Source organism: Crocodylus porosus, unplaced genomic scaffold, assembly GCF_001723895.1.
Source record: "Crocodylus porosus isolate Cpor-Errol unplaced genomic scaffold, CroPor_comp1, whole genome shotgun sequence".
NCBI classification, from domain to species: Eukaryota; Metazoa; Chordata; order Crocodylia; family Crocodylidae; genus Crocodylus; species Crocodylus porosus.
Window position 1 is genome coordinate 9,522,536 of NW_017728917.1, and position 24,195 is coordinate 9,546,730.

A 24,195-nucleotide genomic window follows, 5' to 3' on the forward strand; every position below is an offset into this window, starting at 1 on the left:
ATTGCTATTCACAAAAAGGCAACCCAATCTAGAAATGCTTCCACGTTTCCTTGGCTCAGGTTGAATGATCTTTGGAGAAAACTACTGATCTCGTTATAAGGCTTTGGACTGAAAACCAGGAAACCCAGTCAATTCCCGCGTCTCCTACCGACTTGCTCTGGGCAAGCAACTTCATCTTGATGATGCAGTTTCCCCCACTGGTAAACTGCCAATATTTGCTCTCTTAATCTTAAAAAGAGAAGGACCAAATTTACTGGAGGCAAAATCCTTTGAAGTCAGGAGAGAAAGGGCAGCAAAACTGTTACCTATAACCAGAACATTTCAGCTCTAAGGTGTTATACTGGATTGGCTTATTTCTATCAATTAGGTCAGAGTAGAAGAATATTTAGATCTTGCTAAGATAGCCTGTAACATCACCCATTTCAAACATGCCAGAGCAGCTTCCTTTAGAAAGTCTGACTTAATCTCCAACAGATCCAGACTCAAAACAAGGAGAGAACATGCAAAGACAAAACAGAAAACTACGAACCCGGGGAAATGCAAGTCTAGGTAAAACAGCAAGTGACTTCCTGAAATGCAACAACATAAAAAGAGAAGATCGAGTTTATTTCCATTAATAGACTTAATCCAGTAACTTTCTTAATGGTTCAGTGTTCTTGCATATTTAGGCACAGGACTCTTTATAGCATATCCCTTTGCAGTTGGGCATCCCTTTACTGTTTTCCATCAGTTAGTAGAAGAAGGGTTGTGATATTAATCACTGATATTGCAGTGACATCCAGAGGCTTGTTTGGGGCCATCAACTACAGGCTTAAGCTGATACCCGAAAGAGCCTATGGTGCAAAAGACAAAACCATTATGGGTAAATGAAGCAAAAAAGCAGGTGGTAGGTAGGGTGGACAGGAAGACGGCATGGCAGAGACAGGATTTTTTAAAAACAAACTGCACCGAATTTGTAAGCAGTCACAGTGTATCATTTGCCCAGTGCTGAAATGTATAGAAGAAAAATTGCAACCTGTTATTTTAAAAAAGGGAAAACTCGGAGGACATATTTGATGGGGAATATTCCTCCAGGCAGAAGGGGAAGCCTGGGAAAACAACTTTCTACACTCATGGGAAAGCCTGGGTAGGCTCAGAGGTGGCACGGCTGGAACAAGCCTGTTCTTTGACTCCCGCATTTATAGCACAAAGGGGCCTTCGTCCCCGACTAGGGCTCCTATGTGCTACTGCAATACAGGCAAAACATAAGGAGGTTTAATTATAAGCTTAAATACCTTTGGCAAATCTGTCACTGACTAAACCACAAAACAGAATGAAATGTGTTGCTGGGAACCTTAAAAGAAAAGACATTCAAAACCAGGACCGACTCACACTGAACACACGTGGCGTACACACAGTATGTGAAAAACCAAAATGCTTTAATCCATCTCTCAAGAACAACAGTTCAAATTATTTCATTGGATACATTAATATCGATCCATAATTTACAGTGCTATGGACCAGACACGAATTATTGCTGTAGTCAACAGCAGGTGAATAACAACATTACAGTACCAAGCATCATAGCAAGAGGCAGTAATTAATGTCACCTTTTCAAGAAATACAGGTCATTTTATACTAGTATCAACATCAGCTTCTCCCCAGTGCATCTTATGTCAAACAAATGTAAGTGCATTATTTTGTGCTTTGCTTTTTTTTTTTTTTCCTTGTTCACTTCCTTTCTTGCTTTTTGTAGAGTTAATATTGCTTAATAGACTAAAAACAATGATCACATTTGCTGTATGGTTTTGGCAAAGTGAAGCTTGCTTGGTATTCCAACTCCCCAGCCAGCTAACCAGGGTTGACCCAAGTTTTTGGCAGGCGGGCCACAGTCGCTACACGTCAACCATCTGCACAAATTGCTATCATTGGGCTGCCATATTCATCTTGCTGATGCCATGTCCTGCCTCAGGCCAATGACTCTGCCTGTCTATTCACTCTGGTTACGCTCTATGTAAAACACTGAAGGCCATAAGCTCCATGATACACATGCTGTACAGAGAATAAATACATCAGAAATTAAGACATTCCTGAAACGTCCATAACTGTTACTAACATACCAAACTGGGACATTCAGATGTTTCCATGCAGAAAATTCAAGTTGGGGGGTGCGGTGGCATTTGCTAAAGGAGTCTGGCATAAAGAGAGGAATCGACTGAAGTGCTGTGTTCAGCATGGTCTGCTATCTTGGAGGAGCACAACATACAGGTGCAGCACTGCAGCCTGCTCCGGTTGCTGTAGACCACAGATCTTCTAACAAGAAAATCCAGCCCCGGTAAGCTCCAGCATCCCCAGACTTCAGTGTGTATGAGGACCAGCTACAAACTGCATGCAAGTAGGCGACTGCATCTTCTAGGCAGCAGAGAGATCAGATAAGCTTGACACATGCATACATACCTTCATCCAAGCTCCCACTTGAGTAGCTTGGCCATCTCACATACCACCATGGTTACCTTTAATGGTTACTAACCTGCATACATTAACACGTGCATCCTTTCCTGTTGTACAGTGCTGTGGTTACTGCCTTTGCTCAACTTCTTCCATTTCAAGGGAAGCAAGTGACCCTGCATTATATGAATCATTGTTCAGACTGCCCTTTCTTTCCTCCTTTCTTTCATCTGGCACCATTAACATGTTGCAAGAGGAGCACGCAACTGCACACATGGTCACTACACTATGGCACAGATGCTGGGCAGAGCGCCACACAGTACATAAAGAGGTTTCTACTGCATTGCTGAGTACTATAAAGAGCTGGATGAAGAGTGCTGGACCCATAGGATGAAAGTGCTCTGGGCCAACTCCTGGTATAACTCAGAAAGCAAACAATCCCCAAGCTGGCTAGAAAACAATGCAAAAAGACAGGCGCCAATGTAATCTGACTCCTGTCCTCCCCCAAGATAGCAACATTGATTGCATCGATGCCAATATACGGCAAGCTGCGCAAGCACAGACATGAGATAGCACAGCAAACTGCCGGAAGAGCTAAGCAAATAAAGGAGACCGTCAAAAATGCCCCAAGCTCCCTTAACCCCCAACCCTAAAAGAAGGTGCAGAACAGACCGCAAGCCCAGCCAGAGTCCCCCCCCCGTCAACAAAACACTGCTGACTTGGATGGAAGCAGGACTGGGCTGTGGTTTCAAGGATTTTTTCATAACCAGAAGTTCATGCGACAGATGCAGCATTGATTAAAAACCATGTGAACCTGCCACTGCAATGCCTGACATTTTGTTCTCCATTTTTCCTTACTACTAAATTCACAGTTGATTTCTGAACACTAACTGCCATGCTCAAGGTTTCCTCGTGGAGAGCCAAGTTGGCTCTCCAAGTCCAATGATTGATTGATTTAAATATTTCCAGTGTAGCATACAAGGAGAACGGGCAGTTCTTGTTTCCTCCACAGGCACCGGGCCACACTCCAATTTCCTATAAATATCACCCCAAAACTCTCTCCTATGTCACACTTCAGTCAGTGCTAGTCCAGGAAGACTACTACTAGAATTTAAGGCACTTCATTCTGAATGAGATATGCTTTTCTGCCACTTGCAAGTTAAATTGTAGGCTGCTATAGAGAAATCCATTCAATCCGTCTGGCTTGTAACACCACCACATATGCCATCTTTGTAAAAACAAGTAGGCTTGATATAATACAAGTATAACTACTGGTATTGCATAGGACTACACTTGAGTAGATAATGCACCAAAACTACTTTTACAACATTGTTGCATGTTAAAAAAATTAATAACATTGTTATCAAGTAACAGTTATTTGCAGATACAGTAATTTGCTCTGTTTTTAAACCAGCCACATTGCTGAAATAAAACACCAATTACTAGAACGGGCATATTAACTACATAGTTATCAGGTTCTCAAGCATATTACTAGTCTCTCTGTATCACTAAAAATAAATATGCAAGTTCAGTTTCTCTACAGAGGTGTGCTTTGTTTCCTAGTCTAAATCTGTGCTATACCTTTACTGTGTTTAAAAACATTTCCAATGTGAGACTGTAATATACAAAATATTCTTAAAATCTCTCTTAAAACACAGGACCCTGCATAAAAGCTTCCTTTCAAGTGTTTGCAAAGAAAGCAGAAAACTTCCAGTGAGTTTTAAAAACGTTGCAATATTAAGAGGCAAAATTCCTACAAATGAAATACAAATATATTTAAAACAAAAATGAGGATAACTGAAGAATCCATGCAAATCAAAATGAACCATACAACGCCATTTAAAAAAAAAAAAAAAGTAAAGCCAATTAGAAATGTACAACAAGATGTGCCCCCTTGATAAAATGCATTGAATTTTGTCTGAAAAAATGTGTACCAGCTATACAGTGCTCCTTCATGCTTTATTGTTGATAAACCGTTATAAATCTCTTTTCCAAAATAAAAGCCTCAGGGGGAAAAAAAAAAAAAAAAAAAAAAAAGGAACCGTGACCAGAAAAAAAAGCCACTCGGTTGAGCGTAAAAATAACAGCACTCCAAGAAATGGAGACAATTACATCTCCCTGCAGTCTCTCTCCTTTTTTTTAGCAACAATAATCAGGAACATTTGATATCAGAATCAACACAATCAAGATGCATTAAACACTTTTGAGTGGAATAGTAATATTTTTAAACACGTTGTGATATAAAGACTAAACTAACTTTGAAGGACACTGTATCTTTAAGGCAGCACTATCAAATCAACACAACATGATTACGGAGTGGATCATTTTTTGGTTTCTTTACATTCTCTCTTTTTTTTTTTCTTTTTTTTTTTTAAACTTTACATTGTTTCCAAGCGAACAGGCTGCATTACATTGATACCTAAACTCCCCCCTGAATAGAAACAGCCCCTTGATTTGTAATTCTATTGCTCGAGTAGATTCCAGCAGTTCAAAGTTCTCGGTGAATCCAGTTCACAGACACTGTACACATGTTGTACAATATTTTGGAGGCATTGGTAGTTTTAAAATAGAATATACAAGTCTGTTCACAAAATCCTAAAAAAGAAATCGTATATATATATTATACTGGGCTACTGATGAAGCACAAGTAGTTTTATATTAAAAGAAAAGAAAGAAAAAAAAAAAAAATAATCAAGAAAACCTAAAAAGGTCAATTATTTCATCTACTGATCAGGAAATGATGCAGTTTATGAAAGACTGTGCTGAGCATCATCTGCTAACAAGTATGGTCAGTATCTTCCATACTCATGCTGCTTCGCCTGCTACTTGTCTTTGAAGCGCCAGGTGACACTGAGGAAAGTAGTGGGTCGGTGACACCTACGGGGGACAGAGTGTCGTCCATCAAGATATCTTCCAGTTTGGATCCCATTTTTGTGGGAACGTTGTAGGCATTGCTAGAGTCAGTCACATTTCCTAAGTTATCGCTGAAAGTGATGGTACCATCAGTAAGATCAAGGGTAGTAGTGCAAGAAAGATCTGTGTGATGCTGTATGATATCCTGGTTGCAGTTGTCAACAACAGGTTCTTGTTTGACGGCCCGATTTACCATGTCAGGTGAGCAAAGGCCGGTAGATGGAACAAGGGAAAGTCCATGTGCTCGAGCCTGCATCTCAAGCTCCTAGGAAGAAGAAAACGCATATTCAAATAGACAGCCCTGAACATGGAGACCCGGCAAAATATTGGGCAATGCTAATATATAGGATTGATTTCCAAAGGATGAACACAATGTTATCCCAGCAGTTCCCTTATCACCAAGAAAAAAATCACTTGCAGCAAGATATTGTCTCATTTCACTCAAGATCACTACTTCAACGATGCTCTTTTAATGGCTTAAAACGAGTGGTTTCCTTTCCAGGCCCTTTGACCCTCTCCCAGGTATCTAGCCTGTGCCAAAAGGCATTCACATGCTATACTATTAAGACCTGCAGCACATCTGCAAGCCAACCATGAATTAAAGTTCTCAACAGATACTCAGATTGGGGGGGGAGGGGGGCCTAAAATAATCAGGGCAAAGCTCTACTATAATGTGTTACGATGCCAGCACCACAAGGCTGTCTCACATTATTATAACTTACTTCAGGCTTTAAGTATTAAAGTTGCCAACATATAGACAGCTATGCAAGCAGTGAGACTCAAACTCCCCCTTTTTTGAGGTTAAGTACTCCTTTGGCCTACAAATCCACCAATTTGTGGTACAAAAACCAGTGAGGGGCCACTACTAGACTACAATTCACTCTAATGAGATCTGCCATTGTCATGGGCAGCTGGGATCAGATCCCATATTCAGACTCTAGAGAGTCTTGTGGGAAGAATGAGATAGAACACAAGTGTGATTTGTTTATTCCTTAAAGAAAAAAGAGAAAAAAATTAATCTCTCCATTAACACAAAATTTAAATACTGGGCTATAATGAACATAAAATTCTCTCTAACAATCTGGAACCTGGCTTGTACTCCTTAGGTGTATTTCCATTACTTGCAAAAAGAATAAAAGGACAAGAAGAATTCTTCTGTTTTATTTTATTGTCCATTGCTTCATTTTATCCAGTTTTGAATCATTGTATGCCATGTACTGCACACCGTGTATAAATTGCATCAATTGGTAAAAACAGATAATCTTACTTTTAGACTTATGGCTAAAAGCATAATGTTACTGATCTATTTTTATTGTTCACTTTACTGTAGTGGTTTAGCAAAAGCAGTAAATAAACCATTACTGCTCTGTATTATTAGAATCAACACTATGCAGAAACTGAACCTCAGGGGGAAAAAACAGTGATGGTTGTGAAGTCGTGCTGTTCATCACAGGTCTGGAGAAGAGCAGAGGTGTCTCTACAGGATCTCATTGTCTTTGGTGGAAAAACCTCTGTGGTTTTCATCAGTGTGCTGCTTAATGTACTACCAATTTGTTTTAAATAATAAACATATCTCCTCGATTTTAATCCAAAGTATGTAGTGGCAGGTTGGAGATGGGGGGTAGGGAGGGGTGTGTTATGCCTAAGGAAACAAGGCATTTAAATATGAAAAAAGAAAATGGTACTGTTGAAGCAACGCTGTAGCCATGGGAGTTCAGGAAATACACAAAAGAGTTGAGGGTTTTTTCCCCCTGGGTGATATCTTTTATTGAACCAACTGTATAGTTAGGAAAGACTTTAGGCAAGGTTTCAGGCACAAGGTACCCTTCCTCAGGTTGGAAATGCAGTTTGGGGTAATAACAGAACAAGAAAAAAAAATGGACATGTAGTCTTGATGCAACACACACTGAGTTCTGCCTGCACAAAGGACCTGAACCAATCCCTGTCATGGTCAATGGAAAGGCATCTTGGATGCACCCAGTATATGGCTCCACAGACACATCTGTGGTGCCATGTACTGCAGGTTCAGTTGTACTCTGTGCTGCAAGGAAGCAGCTCAGAGTGGCTTTCTGACCCTTGAATATCCAGGGGTCAAACAACAGTAGAAAAGAAAAAAAAAGTTGAGTGGCATACGCGGTGTGGCCATGCAAAGATGGAGCCTGCCCAGCAAGAGCCAAGCTCCACACAGCAGGAGCAATTCAGCTGCAGCCCCGAATCCTAAGTAAGACTGGTGGTTGTTATTTCCTTAGCTTGAAAACAAGAAAGTTTTGTAAGAGGACATCAAAGAACCAAAAGGAAATGCAGAAACCTCCAGGGATCAACAGCAGAAAAATTTTAAAAAGGACTTGCTGCTCTTTCTATTTTGATAAAGATTGCGCTGTATTATGTAGGGGTACAAACCAACCCAAGGGGAAAGCATCTCCAGGTTATTAGCTTCTGGCTGTTATTTGGGCTTGTGGGAGGGTGTGCTATTTAAACTACTCTGACTCACCTGGGATCAAGCATTGATAGAAAGTATGAAAAGAGATGAGAGAGACTGTTAGACTTATGTCAAGGCTGTGACAGATCAAACCGCTAGGCATCATGCTTTCCAGAAGCATGCCTTCCTGTGCTCTAATTTCAGCATCCCAAAGCTGTAACAAAATTGCTAATGCACTTAAATGAAAGCAGAGTCAAACCCAACATATATACCTCTCTGTTAAGGATGTTTGCTGCTGTGCTTGGGCAGCTGACCTGTTACAGAAGAAAACCAAGCCAGGCACATTTTCTTTTTCCCTCGACTCCCCTGCTACATCAATGTGCTTATTAATGAGACTTGTGGCGAGACCTCTAGAACTAGAGGCACTGGATTACCCCTCACCAACTCCTCCTTGAGTTGAGGACTTAGACCATTAGGACTCTGGATGCAGATCACGTAGATGGAGCATCCTGTCCTCTGGAAAAAAAAAATCAGCTAGAAAGCAGGGCAGAGATACTCAACAAGGTGTACCTGCAGAGTGCCCCTTTAAATGGAGGAGAGCAAGCTGCCCAGCCCTGCAGACTCCAGGCTTCAGAGGGGAAACACAGCCTAGGTCCCTGGATACAGGAGATGTACATTCATGACTCCTACTTCAGTCTTGCTACAATGGCCCTAGTGATCAGCAGCCACTAGGAGAGTCTCCTTAGAGCACCAGGTAGAGGGGACACCAGACAGAGGAGACGTCTAAGGGGTTAGACACAGCTGACAATGGCACTTCACTGTGCACACGAGCCATGCATCTTAAATCATTCAGAACATATTTAATCAGCAAACCTGTATTCTGAGCAAGAGGTGCCTGTTGGCATGTTCCAATTTCTTCTGCCTGTTTTCAAGTTCTTTTGTGCGCTGCTGTTCTCTTTGCAGTTTGCGGATATAATCCACCGACGCTTTCAAAATAGTTCCCTTATTCCAGCGCATGTCCCTTCAAGGAAAAGAAAACAAAAAGCCATGAGCCTCTTTGTAAAAGGGACACAGATTACAAGAGGGGGCGGGGAAAAAATGTAGTGCTGCAAGAGGAGCTATGTTTCTACTCAAAACTACGCCACACTCCCAATATTAGAGCAAGGCTCTTGAAAGCTTTTAATATAAAATATAAAGCCTTTTGCAATAATGCACTAGGGGGAGCTAGAAGGTCACTCATTCCCAAGCAGAGCGCTTCAGAGATTTCATTATTCCAGCATTACTGAAGGACACGGAGCTGCGTGCGAGTTTGCTTCCAACCAGTTTCTTATGTGGAATGGTGTGCCCATTAGTGCCCAATTATAGCATCAGTAAAGGCTGCTCGACTAAGAGCACAACACTTATAGCAAGCATCATGTCCTCTGAATAACCAGTGCTCCTTGTCACACCTTGGACCTTTTAACCACACGATTAAACTCACATTTCCTAAGGAACCATGTTGCAGGGACATGCTGCAAGGGAAGTAAAGTCTAGGAGGCTTTAGCAAAATTCCTGTGGCCTCAATAATATACCCAGGTGGGGTATTAGAGTGACCAATTCCACCAAGGCAGTGCATTATGGTGATCTATTGGTTAGGGAGTACAGTCAGATCTACTACCAGCTGTGACACAGTACCCGTGTCCTGAAGAAGAGCACAACAGTCCTTTTGCAAGTATTTCACCCTGACTTGTTTCACACTGGAAACAGAAGTTGCCCTAGGAAATATCCCCTGCTCTCAGTGATGGCACCAATTACACTGGATGTGGGGGGTGGATCTAGCCCTAATATTAATAGTTAAAGCTATTATAATATGTACACAATGGCAAATCACAGAACCAACACTATGGTACAGAATACCACAGTCATCTGATGATGCCATTGGGAAGGGTAGGAAATGTGTCATTTGCCCTACATCACACAAGTGGAACAAGAATTAACAGAACTGGAAGAAAGTGTTTCAGCACTTTTCTGAAGCTGTTAGTAAGAAGAGAGACTGGCTTTTCATAAGAACTTCAAAGTATTGATATAGTGTTAATCACCACAGCAAAATCACTTTGTCTATATATCTAACCACTTGATAGATGCCTATCTAGATAATGCCCAAAACAGGTATGTACTTTATTAATTACCACATGGCACTGAAAAGGTTGTTGCATCTCCCATCCTTTATGACAAAAAGGAAGTAAATGAGCTGCCTCTACATCACCACATCTCTGCCAAGAATGTATTTATACCAGTAACAGAACAAAACATGAACTGACAGAGTTTCACCACTTCGTGATTGTTTATAAAATGAAAGCTCATCAGCAATCTTCCCTTTTTGGTACGAGCATGAATGGGCAGAGCCTCAGTAACCATGACATTGGGCTGCTAATGGAGAACTAAATTAGATATCCAAGCACAAATGACTAGAAATCTGTATTCCTTACATAGTTACAGCTCCCTCTCACTTGTATTGGACAGGGGGGTATATCAGAATTAGGATTTATGTTCCAGTGCTTAATAGTATTCATGAGGCATCAGCCAAGTCAGCTCAGTGGCCAAGTGAATGTCACATTCGGGTATCTCCAGTGGGGACCAAAGAACTGTTCACACATGCAACCAACCAGTTGGTAAGCAGAAGCCTTGCTTCCCTTTTCTTGGTTTTTTTGTTTGTGGTTGTTGTTGTTTTTTTTTTTTTTTTTTTTTTTTTGGGGGGGGGGGGGTGTCCTTAAAAGGACAAAGCACCTACAAGCAACACTATTTTCCATCTAGAATATAGTCAGGCTCATCCAGTGTTCTGTTGAAAAGTGGTTAGTAGCAGCAACTGCGGAGGAAGACAAAACTCCGGTGAGCAAGAATAATGTATTAACATCAGGAGGAGAAAATTCTCCTACCCCAATCAGTTACTGCCTCAAATGCCCATGAAACCAATGGAAACATTAAACACGAGCTTCAGGGGCACTAAATCGGCCTTTAGGGATTTGCTTACATCCAGAAGCAGGGCGTTTCCTATAGAGCTGTGAGAAGCTTCAGTAACTGATTAGCAGCTCCAGCTCCCTAACAGCACACAGATCCCTGCCAAGCAACTCTGCACTCACGCGATGCAACAGCTGCCAAGCAGGTGCCAGGCAGGGACTGATCCCTGCTACCCTGCGCTCCACAGGGGGGCTCTGCCACGAACCCCCAGAGGCCCCAACTGCTGCTGCTGCAGCCGGTGAGTGCAGGGCTGCTTCTTTTTTTTTTTTTTTTTTTTTTTTTTTTTTTAAGTGCCTGGGCACTGGGGGAGCTGGGGTAGCGGGGCCCCACTCACCGCTGCCACGCCCCCACCACCACCACTCCTGCCACCACCTGTTCAATTCAGAGGAGATTTGGCCCAATTTGGCAGCCAAATCTCCAAATCCAAAAATCAGGGCAAAACTGAATTGGGACAGTGATTCATATCACCGAATCGAATTGCTGTCCCTGCGAACTGGCCAAATCCGAAGCCAAATCGAATACTTGCTGCTTCGCACAAGCTTAGTTTCCTATTCTTTCCACTTTCATTCTAGTGGAGGTAAAAACAAAACAAAACAAGAGTAAGTTACTAAAAAAAAAAAAAAGCTACAGACCGTTTAACAAATACCTCTTTGCCCATGGGCCTGGCATACCTGTGGCAAGTTAGCAAAAGATAAGGAGAATGGAAATAAAGTTATGGACTCTCTCTTTTCTGACTGGGAAGTAGCGAGTTTCCCTGAAGATGCATCACCTTTCCATTCTCCTGCTACCCTGAAGACCACTCAACATGGTGGCATTTATTAACCTCTCACTTTGGATAACAACCTCAGATAAACAAAAAAGAGACTCTTCTGTGAAGACAGATCATTAAATAACTGAGCAGTAGGGCTAAATTACAGTTCAGACCATGACTACAATACATCCAACGAGTCACACCTACTGCTATTTGCAATAAAATGTTACCATACTTACGGGTCATTTGACTTGGGTATCAAAGTGCCTAGTTCTTTAATGCGGTCATTAATATTAAATCTTCTTCTTCTTTCAACTTTAAGAAAACAAACAAATATTAGTCAGCAATATGAATGCTTTCTGCTTGTAGTGCATAGCCCCTTCTACTGATAAATTATAACAACACTTTAAAACCACCACTTAAGCTATTAAACATTCCTACAATAGACGATAAATAACATATATCTGCTTTTCACACAGATAAGTGAGACAGAGACTCATCCAGAGGAGTGTCCAGTTTGTCACATCCTTTTGTTTTCTACAACTAACTTAGAGGGCTGGTCTCATGCTCCAGTTATGTTGTCATGCTCTGAAATCTTGCTCCAGATGGCATTATATTTCATCCAGAGTTGCTACTGAAACTGCCAGGAAAGTCTGGTCCATAAGTAAAGGGATGAGATAGTTTTGTCTTTTTAGAAAGACCCTAGAGCAGTCCTTTAGAATTTGTGTTAGTAAATGCATCGTTACTTTAAGTGAAGAGATTGATGAGCCCATCTGTTAAAAGTTAAGCTTAAACCACAAGGTTATTTTTTTTTGTAAAACCAAGTATGGCATTTATTGTTAAGAGTCCACTGGCCCAATTCTAATTTTCAGTTCTGGTACTTGAAATTGCAACTCCTTTGAATTTTGCACATGTTCTAACAAGCTTGAAATACTTTAAAAAATCAACAAACATTTTCTAATTCTGATAGAAGGTTGAATTCCAAGTTGGTTTAAGCCATCAGTACAACAGAATTCAGGGGGGCTTGTATGGGGATATACTATCATTAAGTATTATTGAAAGTGTACGCTTAAGTCTTCACAAGGCCCAACTTCCCAAATACCTTTAAAAATAAAAATATTATTCAATTCAATTCTTAATTAGCCATGTAGCCTCATAATTACTGACCTACTAATTAAAATGCTGAGGGAATGATTGTTAGCTGAGCAGAATCAACTTACTTAAATTGTGATTGTCCTTCTTTTGCCTCTCTTTAGCCAATGCCCTTGCTTCCGACTCTGTAGGAAAAATACATGCTGCGCATGTGAATGAAGTAATTAGAATGAAGAAATTGTAGGAAACACAAAATTTCAGTTTCATAAACAGCAGGAACATGACAAATAACTGAAAAGTACCTATCCTGTACACCGGGGATCCCAGACTGTGGTATACCTACCCCTGGGGGTATGCAAGACATCTCTGAGGGGTATGCAGGAGAAATTGTATAATGGCAGATTTACTTTTGATTATAATCATTGGAATTTAAGGGGTTAAAATATAAAAAAAAACTTATGCTGGTAGGGGTACATGGATAGCTGGTAAAGCTGGAAAGGACTATGTGATAAGAAAAAGTTTGAGAACTTCTGCTGTACACTACAGACGAAGCATTCTCTAATAATGCAAGCTATATTAATGAAATCCAGAGTCAGTCCAAATTGAAACCACTAAACCCATTCCGCTGGTAGGAACGAAGGGAATAGTTCTTACTGAGGCTCTGCTTTGGCACACGAGAGGGTCACAGAAATGAGACCTTCACATGTTGAAGTTCTGCCACGTGTTTAGATACCTCACTGAAATGTGCCATAATGCACCACTGTCAGCAGAATTATCTAGGCAGGACAGAAAACAATTCACTTCTTCCAAAAAGTTTAAGCTGCAATGGGTAAAATTCACAGATGCCAAAGGACCTGCAGCAGGGGAAGGAGTTAACCCAGAAGCTCTATGGTGGAGTCTGCAGAGCTACTAGTTAGGAGATGCTCAATGGGATCTGGAGGGGTAAAATTTCCTGGCGTGATCTGCACAGCTCATCCACATCATGCAAAACAATGGTAAGGGTTTAAAATCCCCCAAGGCAATTTGTCACAGATATCTGGGCAACTTGCTTCCACCCCTTCCCCACCCCAAATCTGCATTTCAGGCTTCTGTGGCAATAAAAGTAAAATGTACTCAGTGTTGCCTGGGCACATGATGGAAACACTGTGCGGGGCAAGTAGGAGGCAGTTGTACCACTGGAAATAACCTTTCCCTGAGCATGGGAATGCAACTGGGGCAGATGCAAATGTTTGCATCTAGCAAAAAATAAAAATCTGCAGTTGGAGAGAAATAATACAATTCAATGCAGAAAGAAAACAAAGGATACAGGTGTAGCTGCCACAGTGCAAGGCTTCTTTTAAAAAAATTTCTTGCATTATACAGGGCCTGTTGACCCAAGCCTGCCCACACAAACAGCCATAGCCCTTGCCAATGAGAGGCGATTTCACACTTCCAAGTCCTCACATTGCACAATACTGCCAGTTTTCTTAACAATGACGAATCTCGTCCACTAAAAGAGCCACAAACTTGGCACTCCCCCAGAGCACCATTAAGACAGCTCACGTCACTATTATGCCTATTGTGAGAGCAATGTCTAGTAGGTCTAACCCATAAAGGAGCTATGCAAGGAGTCCTTCAGAGTGCACACTTTCATCACACAGGTTTGATTGTGACACAGATTTCATCCATAAATTTTCTTGACAACTCTCCATAAATTTACAGACAGTCCATTAAAAAAGGGAGGAGGAAGAGGTGGGTGCCAGAGCTAGAAACGCCTGTCCATAAAAACAAAACAAAACAAAACAGAACTATTCTTTAAAATAACCAAGAAGCCTGAGCTGAAGACCCTGACAGGATGGGGAGAGTAGGGCTGGCAGGGGTAAGGCTGGGAAAAGCAGCACAGGTACAGGGTGCAGTTGGGAATGAGTAGGGGAGTGTAAAGCCAATGCTGCAGGCAAAGTAAAACTATATTAAAAGTTGATATTCAATCCTTAAATTTGAATCTGGCCTTGTTGTCATCCAGGGCCTGGCAGAAGACAGTCACATTTACATGAGGTAAAACAGTTAGTAAAAAAACAATTGTTGCCAGTAAAAAAAATTCTTGGGTTGGCAACCCTGGTTAGAATAATGTCCTTGTCTATCACAGTAGAAGCTGATTACAGACCTGACAATTGAATCATTTTGCTCTGTGTAAAGACCACACGTTGCATGCTGTATTCTGTAAGCTAAACAGGCTTATTGAAGTGCAGGGCAAACTAAAGAGTAAGGCATCTGTACATTTCCTTTTTTCTAACCTATTTTTAAAAGTCATCTTAATAAAACAAAGCCTTGACATTATTCTTTCAAGTGTTATTTACCTGTCAGCTCCCTTTTTATATTGGGAAGATTAGCAGGACAAGAGTTGCTGATGTTTAGCCCTGGAGGAGGCAAACTTGTATGGTTACCATACAGGTCAATCAAATTGCCAGATACAGGTAACTGAAACAGAAAAAACAACAAAGAAAGAAATAGAAGATCATTTCCCATGATCCATATGACAGACTTCATACAGAAGCACAAAGCCAACATCAGCTAAAAAATCTGTTCTTTTCTCCACCTTACAATAGGGAAAGTCACTCAAGCCTAGAGATGTACAAAGAATTACTACACTGAGACAATTCTGCAGGTCTCTCTCAGAAGGCCTGATCCCGTGGAAAGGAAACTATACAGATAATGTAAAACTTGGTGGAAAAAAAGGGGAAGAAAAAATAGCCTAGGAAATGTGGTCTCTAAACTATAAAAGAATATTGGGATGTTGGAACATTTAATTACTACAACCCTGACATGTTCTGATCCTGTTTGTTGCAAGAAAAACTGATTATGTTTTCCCACCACCACCAAAAAGGGAATCCCAAAAGTCAAGATGCAACCACTAGAGGGAGCCCCAAACTCTTCCATGAGCATTCAAGCATGGAGTTATTGGTAAATTAGACTTGCATAAGACAGACCTGTTTAGACCATGTACATTTTTTCCACTTGACCTAATATCTACTGCATAGGGAAGCATTCTACATACCTAGTTCCTGTTCCAACATTTAAAAAAAATAAAAAAAATAAAAAAAAATAAAAAAAAACCCAAAGGCAGTGGTGGCAGAGAAAAGATTTCCATGTATTTTTTAGCATCGGGTTTCTTAATGACTAATCCATTAAATTATTCGTACTCATTTACGTAGGTGTGTAAAAGCAAAATAGATTTGTATAGACACACCAGGGTAATATTCCAACAAGATTTATCAAGACAATTCCTTAACACTCTTGTATCATGCTGAACAGTGCTACCCACACCTTTTTAATTTTTCATACTGAGTTTACTGAGAAAGCAGTTAAAGATGTGAGCGAGCTTATAACTCGGTGGTGCTGAGTAAGTTCCGATTACTGCTGTTGTGACACTTTGTAAGCCTTTATCTTAACATTCAGCTATTTTTATAAACTCCTTATGGCCCCAGATTCTGCAGATTTGTGCATTTACTCAAGTCTGAGCATTGAATTCAGTGGAGCTACTTCCCGTGCACAAAGCAAAGAATACACTTAAGTTTTGAGTGGCTGAGACCTCGGAGCACTCCTCTATTGTGCAGTGCAAAGCCAATCTCCAAAACAGGCCCACTCTGCAGACCTCAGGTACCGTAATTCAGGAAGCAGGCTACTAGCTGCAAAGAAGCCTCTCAACCTGGATGAGATTGGCAAACAATAGAATAATGATAACCCAAGGGGGAAGAGGGAGAATATTATCTAGGTCTGTCCCAAATTCAGAGCATGTAGCAGACCAAGTCACCAAATTCAGTCCTTTGAAGCAGGATGCCCAGCTCTCCAGTTCCCTTATGCCTTGTGAGCAGTATGATACGAGGAGGATGCTTCCATGGTCTCAGCTGCATTTACAAGCTGGTCTCTGGATTAGCTGCATACAATGCAATGTAAAACATTAGCAGCGGTTACCTATTATATCTCGTTACCACTGCAAGAGAATCATCTTCCTTCTTTTCACCCAGTGAGTAACTGAATCAACCAAGCATCACCATCATCTTATAACCCCTACAAGCAAGCCTTGTTCCTGAATTTGAGAGAGCTAGACTGGCAATCTGTACAACTGGAAAATGAAGAGGAAGGGCTATAGTACCGTATTCGCCATTTGCAGGGCCGGATCCATCAGGCCAAGGATTTCTTCATTGTAACTCGATTCCAAACTAATTATATCGTCAATAACATCATCCATCTGGACAGACAAAAATGAAAGAGAAGTTTGTGTCATTTTGCTGTTTTTAAGCAAACCCCAGGTTGCGTTCTACAAAAGCAGGCCCTGCACTGCCCTGGTGTCCCTCAGCCTTTTGCCAAGGATGTGGGTCTCTGCTCGTGTGCTGGGGACTACCTATTCCAGTCCCTGGACACTAGTCACCACTTCCCCCACCCGGGAGCAGCCATGACTGCCTGCACTCGCAATCAGCACCACTCCCAAATCAGCAGGAGTCAGCATCTGGCAGCATGCAACTTTTGCTCCCCGCGTGCTACATCCACTCAATTCAACACATGCAAAAGGTGGTGGCTTTGAAGTGCAAGGCAGCTGTGCCACAGCAATGTGGCTGAGAAGGTGCGCCGGAATCAGTGTCTGATCTGCAGAAGGGTTTACAACGTGCAATGCCCTAACTTTCAGGTGCGTTATCAGCTGGTGAAACCAGCAACCCTCAGTTGGGTGCTGAGGCTCCCATGCAATGAATGCAGAGCATTAGGTACCCTTAGCAAGCCAGTAAGAAATGCCAGGGAGAGGAGCAAGGCTTAAGCCTTCTTCCTTCCAGGGGTCCAGGCATCTAACTCCAGGCTGAAAGGAAGCATCTCTCTCAGCTCAGCTGCTAACCGCTTCATTTTTTACAACATGCTTAAATATTTATTGGAGTGGGGACTGCAACTTGCAGGCAAGTGTCCTACTAAAATACAGCATCCACTCACTCTCCACCCAATAAAGGCTGTTCTAAGAAAAAGAGAACTGCAGGCAACCCACCCAAAGTACCTTGTAGCCTGGTGGTTAAGGTGGCCCTCTGGGAAGTTGGAGCATGTGGGCTCACATTCCCCAACTTGGCTCTCCCATATCCCAAATGAGTGCTCTAGTTACTACCATATTGGTTAACAGAGGGCACCTGTACCACCATTTAGCAGCAGGCCTCATCTAGTGAGCAAAGTCTGAAAATATTCACCAACTAGGGCTCTGCAGGAACTTTAGCTGAGAGACTGCTCTCAAATCAGAGACCCTAGCAAATTTAGGCACCTTTGAGTTGCATGGCAGCTGAGCAAAGATGTTGAGAATCCATGGCACCTAAATACTGGACGTGCACAACCACGTGTCACTGCCAACACCAAATGCTTTTATGGACCTAAGCCACAGTTCTCCAGACACTGGACAGCTTCGCACCTCTGTGCTGTTCAGAGTAATCCCCTGTAGCCACTTCAGAGAGCTTGTTCTTGCTTGCCATTTTGTTCCTAGGGCACCTGGGCAAGATGAGGTTTAAATTGCAGCTGTATAGCTGACATTCCCACAAGCTGAATTGTATCAAAGCACCACATCAATAACAACAATGCAAAGTGATGGCTCATGCACTGCAGAGCACGGTCGTGCAAGTCTAGTCAAGCACATACAGCATTCAGGACTAATTTCTGCACAGCAAACAAGGATACATAACTTTATGAAAGGTTTGGGGGCTTCTCTGAACTTTCAGTCTGGGTCCTCTTCCATCTCTTCCCTCTGACTTGCTGTCACCTTTCCTTTCCCCTTTTATCCTATAAAACTGTGCCTCACTTCCTTTCCCATCACTGCTGCCAAGAATTGTACTGGTTACCTCCATCTCTACCAGCATCTAACTGGTTCACTCCCCTGACATTTCTATACAGCATTTCCTATGGGTGACTCATACATGATGGCATGAATTGAAGGAGTAGAAGATCAAAGACAAATGCCATAAAGAGACACATTAGCAACTCTAAGACATATTGTTGATGGAAATATCAAATCAGCTCCTCAGCCCTCAAGCAGCAGCCTCCTCTCCTAAGGAAATATTAAAAACTTTTCTCGTTATACCCTTTCCAGTTGTATGGATGTCATATTTTAAATGACCATCATTCATTAGACTAGGACATGCTACATAATAATAAGAGGGAAGCCATAGCTGAAACAAGACAAGTCTCCTTTCCTCTGACGTCCTATGAAGCAAACGATATTTTGGAGCCATCTAACAAATAATCTTCCTAGGACTTCTTTAGGAACCAAGAATTTGTTGCAGAGCCGGGTTAAAACGTTTTGGTTCTTTTACTAAAACTGGAACAAGGATTAAACTCTCTCAGGTGCTGCTATGAGAAATTACCAAGCGGAAGATTTGGTTTCTGTACTGTAATTCTTTTACTTTTACATTTCAATGAATTATGGGGCAAATTTGCATTTTTGAATGATCCCAAAGAATCAGAGCATCTCTTTATAAAGGGTCTCGTGCTCCCAAGTCCTGTGTCATCCAGTACCTGCATGCATGATGTTCGTGAGTGCGTGTTCAGAGCCGGGCACTCACTCTCTAACCTGCTTTGCTCTTCAAATTTATATAATCCCTGTAAAAATAAAAAGGAAAAAAAAAAGCAAAGCATGGACTTGAGTTGATAGCACAACCTCTCTGTCAGAAGAGAGCGCAAGTGAGCCAGTGCCATGCACACACATCCCTGATGACACAGCAATGTGAAGCTCTAAATCCCTAAAGGAAAAGCAGAGTTTGGGTGAGATGCTGATTATGGGACAGGTCTATTTAAGTTCCCTTTATTTTGAAGCACTGAAACAGTACAGAGCAAAAGAAAGAACAAACAGCTACGAACAGCTCGGCTTTCCTGGCTAGCATAAAAATAACCCTAGAACTGAAGTCAAGTCTGAAAAGACATGGCCATTACATTTTTTTTTTCCATCCTAAAAAGGAGGAGAACAGAATAAATGTTGATACATTGGCCTTTGGCACACCAACATTTACATGTGTGCACACACCCTGGATGCAGATATGAGACTATCCAATCATAAGCATTGCCATCAGCACTCCCCAGTCAAGGGAACTGCAGGCTGCGCATGTGAACTCATGGTCCTGAGAGCTGCAAGGGGCATACAAGTGAAATTCTGAATGTGTATGAATTGGGTCTGCAACCAAAATGGCAACCAGCAATATTTTAAAAATTTATCAAAAAAAAAAAAAGTGTCACTTGGGAGTCCTACTCTCAAGTGACAGATCTACTTAACTTTATTTTCCTGCAAAAAATCCTCACAATGGTTTGCGGTTTCTGATTTTTTTCATTTATTCTGCTTTGCTTTTTATACTATGAATGAGCCATGAAAACATTATTCCAGAAAGTTACAGCATACAAAAATGGCTTTGTACTCTCCAAAGGTCAATTACCCGCTCCTTTTTGTGCTGACCAAGCACAGAAAAGCCTTTAAGACGTGTAAGCAGACTAAAAGTAGCTCAGAGAAACACAACTAGGACACAGATTTTTTTCCACCCCAAATATTTTATATAAAACTATATGCACATTACTGGCAACTGTGGATTCAAGCCAGGACTTCAGAATACAAAATAAAGATCAAGAGTGAATCTCAGCTTTCGTAAGAGGGAAACAATTACTATCATAATAGGCTACGTTACCTCTTTTTCACAGTTGGAGTTAAGCGTGAGCATAGCCATTGGACTGTTGGGTGCGCTGCTTCCTGTTCCAGAGGGCATGACATGATCACCAGGCTGATTTGGGCAGGGCAAGCTCAGAGCTTGGTTGGCATGTTTATTTGCAAGAGTGGTAGAAAGGTACTGCTTCACCTGCTGCCGCTGGGCTTGCTGAATGTGGTACTTGGTTGGGTTTTCAAGGTGAGTCTGCACCTACAAACACATAGTAAAAAATAAATAAATAAATAAAAAAGCAACCATTTATTGCTTTCCGAAGTCGTTGCATGGTTTATTCCACATGCACATGGTGCCAGATACTATTCACAGTGAATTCCTTGATGGGTATAAGTCTGTGCAGCTGTGCTGAAGTTTCACTACCTTATAATAGCTGAAGACCGACCAGATTTTTTTTTTTTTTTGGCTTACATTCGAGTAATTGCAGTTTGTAAGGCTGCTTGTTTCTGAAAGCGTTAGTTTTACTTTCAAAACCATACTACTTATGGTTGCTCTCCTGTGGTACCATAGGATTCCAATGAATCCTAGAGTTAAACATGTTAACATGTTTTAATCCCTGGAAAAGATGAGCATTGTACAAAATTAAGTAAATTATTAAAGTTTTCTTTTGCAGACAAAACATTCAAACCATAGAGACTCCTGGTCTGATTTGTGTGCAACTAAAATGACCTTGTTAAGGCATGAAGCCTGGTTAAAATACACTAATTGTAAGTGGCGGACACAAAGAAAAAAAAAAATCTTTAAGGGCTTAATAAATTTTTAAAAATTCAATGCATGCATTAATCGTGTTTGTTAGCAGTATATTTTCTATTTAAACCTGCTTTATTAATACTACGGGTTTTTTTGTGGAAAAGTGAAAAATAAATCCACACCAACCGTAAAAAGCAGACAAATCGAGGAAAATCAATATTTTTAAAAAGGCAAATTCTCACCACTTCTGAACACAAAGTTTACCTAACATTGAATGCTACTGTCTTTATGCCACACTGAAATGCAATACCCTACAGAGGAGCTCATGAACCATTTCAAACAGTTAAAAACTACCCAGACCAGGTAAAATATGACATGGTATGCTGATAAAATAACTTTGCATATGCGGCAAATATTCTTAAAGCGGATAACAAAGTAACTCACCTGATAATGATTATACTCAAGCATTTCCAGCATACTATTTTTATGTTCCCAGCTTAGCTAAGGAACTGATTATCTTTTATTTTTTGCTATTCCAGCTCAAAGACTCGCACACAGAAGCATCATAAACAGGCTACCCCAGTACAGCACAAGAAACTTTACTACGACCATCCACTTATAATAACCCAAGCTAATTAGTTACGCATGTAGAGAAACAAACAGTTCACACAAGGGACTCTTCTTGGAAGCAAGTTTAGCCCTAAATATTGGTATGATTTTTCCCCCCGCTTTGACGTCATGCTTTTTCATAAACATAAAAGGATCTTTTAAGTGATGGGCTATCAAAGTCAGGATTGACAGTTAGCTCAAGGCCAGTTTGCTATTCATCTTTCGTTCCAGTCATACTACTAAACAATGGTATTTTTCTTTAGCAGTAAGGTTACAAATTTTAAGTCCAGAGTAAAAAGGGCAGAAACTGCACAAGAAGTGCTACAAGTTGCATGCAGTCTTCACGGTCAGGGGCATGCGCTGAACAAAAGTACATGGTTGCCTAGTCCTATTCTAGGCTTCCAGGTTTATGTACTTCCACATCTGCCTTATGCACCCAGTGGTGTGGAAGGAATGAAGCCAACCAGCACCAGCTACTGCCCTTCTAGGCTTAATTTTCCCAAGTCTGCCATGCTCAGATGTCCTCATGTCCCTTCAGCCATTACTGTAGTACGCAATGTACTTCAATCATGGCCCCTCGTGCTGGAGCTGCCGAAGAAACGCGTTCTTAGGTAGCCTAGTGAATGCATTCTGGAAAGATACCCCAAACATGTCCCTGTCCTTCAGCATAAACTATTGCTGGAGAAAGCTGCATCTCTTTAATCAGCCCATTTCATCTAAAACTTTTTACCCCAGGACTCTGCACGCATGGAATTAGGGACAAAGTCATTGTCTGGAACAAGGGCAGATGGATCTTCACCAAAACACTGCCCTAATGCTTTGTATTGGGGCTGGTGTAGATATTTCTCACTTTGAGGCCCAGAAAGTCTTTTATATAAGAGTCTTGAGTATTGCCAAAGGGATCAGCTCTGTATTGGTGACTTTCCTGGTTAGGTTACACCTGGATTTCTTACTTCCCGAATTGCACGCTCTTGGGACTATGGTGGGTAAAGGGTAAATTCTACCTCAAATATACTTCCAGTACAAAGGAGAGTTGTAGTCAGGGTCCAAGGATGGAGAGGGGTTAAAGTGACCATTCTGAATATACAGCGAGTGAAAAGTTTAAGACGTTGATCATTTGTGACAGTTTTATACCCCCTTTTTCTGTAGTGTTAAGGAGAGGGGTTAGGACCCTTTCCGTCCAATTTTATGAGGTACCTCCTCCAATGCATCCATTTAGCACAGAGCTGCTGGTACTCGGTGCACAGCGCTGGAGAGGGACCTGGTATCCAAGGCAAAGTGACGCTTGTACTGTATCTGGCAACTCCACTTTGGTTGTACCGTACTTAGAAAAAGGTCCTACTGGGAGATCATGGGACAGAAGGGCCTCGGGGAAAGGCTCTGGTCTTTGACTGGGGACAGTGGTGCAACGTATGGCTTGCTTTTGGATTCAGAGCAAATTGGCAGGATTTACAGATATCCAGGCTAACAATTCCTCTTGGGGATGGTAGAGGAGCTTGACAGATCTGGAGACAACTTCTCTGAATCAGTTCTGTGCAGAGCGAAACACACAAGATGTGTTGCATACATCCATAGCCTCAGAATAGCTCTCGTGCTCACTGGGCACTGCTGACATTGCTGCATTACACAATAGGTAAATCTGGACTCCTGGAGACTACTTCACTCTTTAGGCTTGTGTATAAAGGGGGAAAGCAGAATGCAGAGACCAATTAATACCCTGAATCCAAATTTCCTTTGAACCAACTACCATGAAAGACATGAAGGGGTGTTCGATGCTCATCCGAGAATTTCCTGCCTGTCACCTCAAAGAAACTTGGTGGAAAGCTAAACCAAGTCTATTAAATCAGCAGAATAAAATCACTACATTTTATCTGGAAATGGCCTCGCTGAAGTTTACATGCCACATTTTTATATAAAAAGAATACAATAAGAATTAAGAGAGACTGATTCAGGGTCAACGTGGACAAGAAATAAACACACATCTCTGGCCATTAGCTAATGACTGAAGCACACTATGCTGATTAATGGATTTCAAGACAGATGTTCCAATTCTGACAAAAATAAGGGACTCTACTATTACAAGAAGATAAAATTTTGCCTGGTTCCCCCCCCCCCACACACACACTTTTACATGCCTAATAAAACAAGATAATTCAGTAGTATTTTGAGCAACTGGAGGAGACAAAACCATGCCTGCTCCTTGCATTATTTTTACTAGGCATAGAAAATGAATTAGAGTGTTTTGAAGTATTGGGTGGAAACGGACAATTTCACTCTTCCAGTTACAACAGACTGGATTTGTTAAGACCAACAGCTAACATGGTCAGGATGTCTAAATGACTTGAAAAAGTACTTACACTAAAGGGTGCCCAAACTCGGTTTAAAGAAAGAAAGCACGACTCTCGCAATATTTGCAGGCCCCCAAACAGATTTACAACAGTTCCTTTTTCCTAATTAGTTCCCTGAAGAATTCTAGCAGCTCCATATTTAAAAACTCTAATTTGAGATTAGTTATGGGATTGGGTGTCAGGCAGGTAATTCTTGCTTTCCCTTAGAAAAACCTGCCTTCTAAGCAAATTCCAACTTCACATGTTCACATA

At 41.4% G+C, this 24,195-nt stretch overlaps 1 protein-coding gene across 12 annotated transcripts in view; it reads right to left on the reverse strand.

Moving 5' to 3' along the window:
* Positions 1-1,401: 1,401 nt before the first annotated feature.
* The window catches only part of MITF (melanogenesis associated transcription factor), a 120,430-nt gene continuing 97,636 nt past the window's right edge, over positions 1,402-24,195 (reverse strand). For 5 of the 12 annotated variants that reach the window (XM_019536661.1, XM_019536657.1, XM_019536662.1 and 2 more), the window contains exons 3-10: positions 20,267-20,494; positions 19,113-19,196; positions 16,732-16,827; positions 14,936-15,056; positions 12,728-12,802; positions 11,747-11,822; positions 8,633-8,780; positions 1,402-5,605 (exon numbers count right to left, since the gene is read on the reverse strand). In XM_019536661.1, the coding sequence (XP_019392206.1) occupies positions 5,204-5,605; positions 8,633-8,780; positions 11,747-11,822; positions 12,728-12,802; positions 14,936-15,056; positions 16,732-16,827; positions 19,113-19,196; positions 20,267-20,494 (1,230 nt within the window). In that variant the 3' untranslated portion in view covers positions 1,402-5,203. Of the gene's footprint in view, positions 5,606-8,632; positions 8,781-11,746; positions 11,823-12,727; positions 12,803-14,935; positions 15,057-16,731; positions 16,828-19,112; positions 19,197-20,266; positions 20,495-21,430; positions 21,564-24,195 lie in introns of those variants that run through there. The other 7 variants (XM_019536658.1, XM_019536660.1, XM_019536667.1 and 4 more) reach the window with 6 other exon arrangements.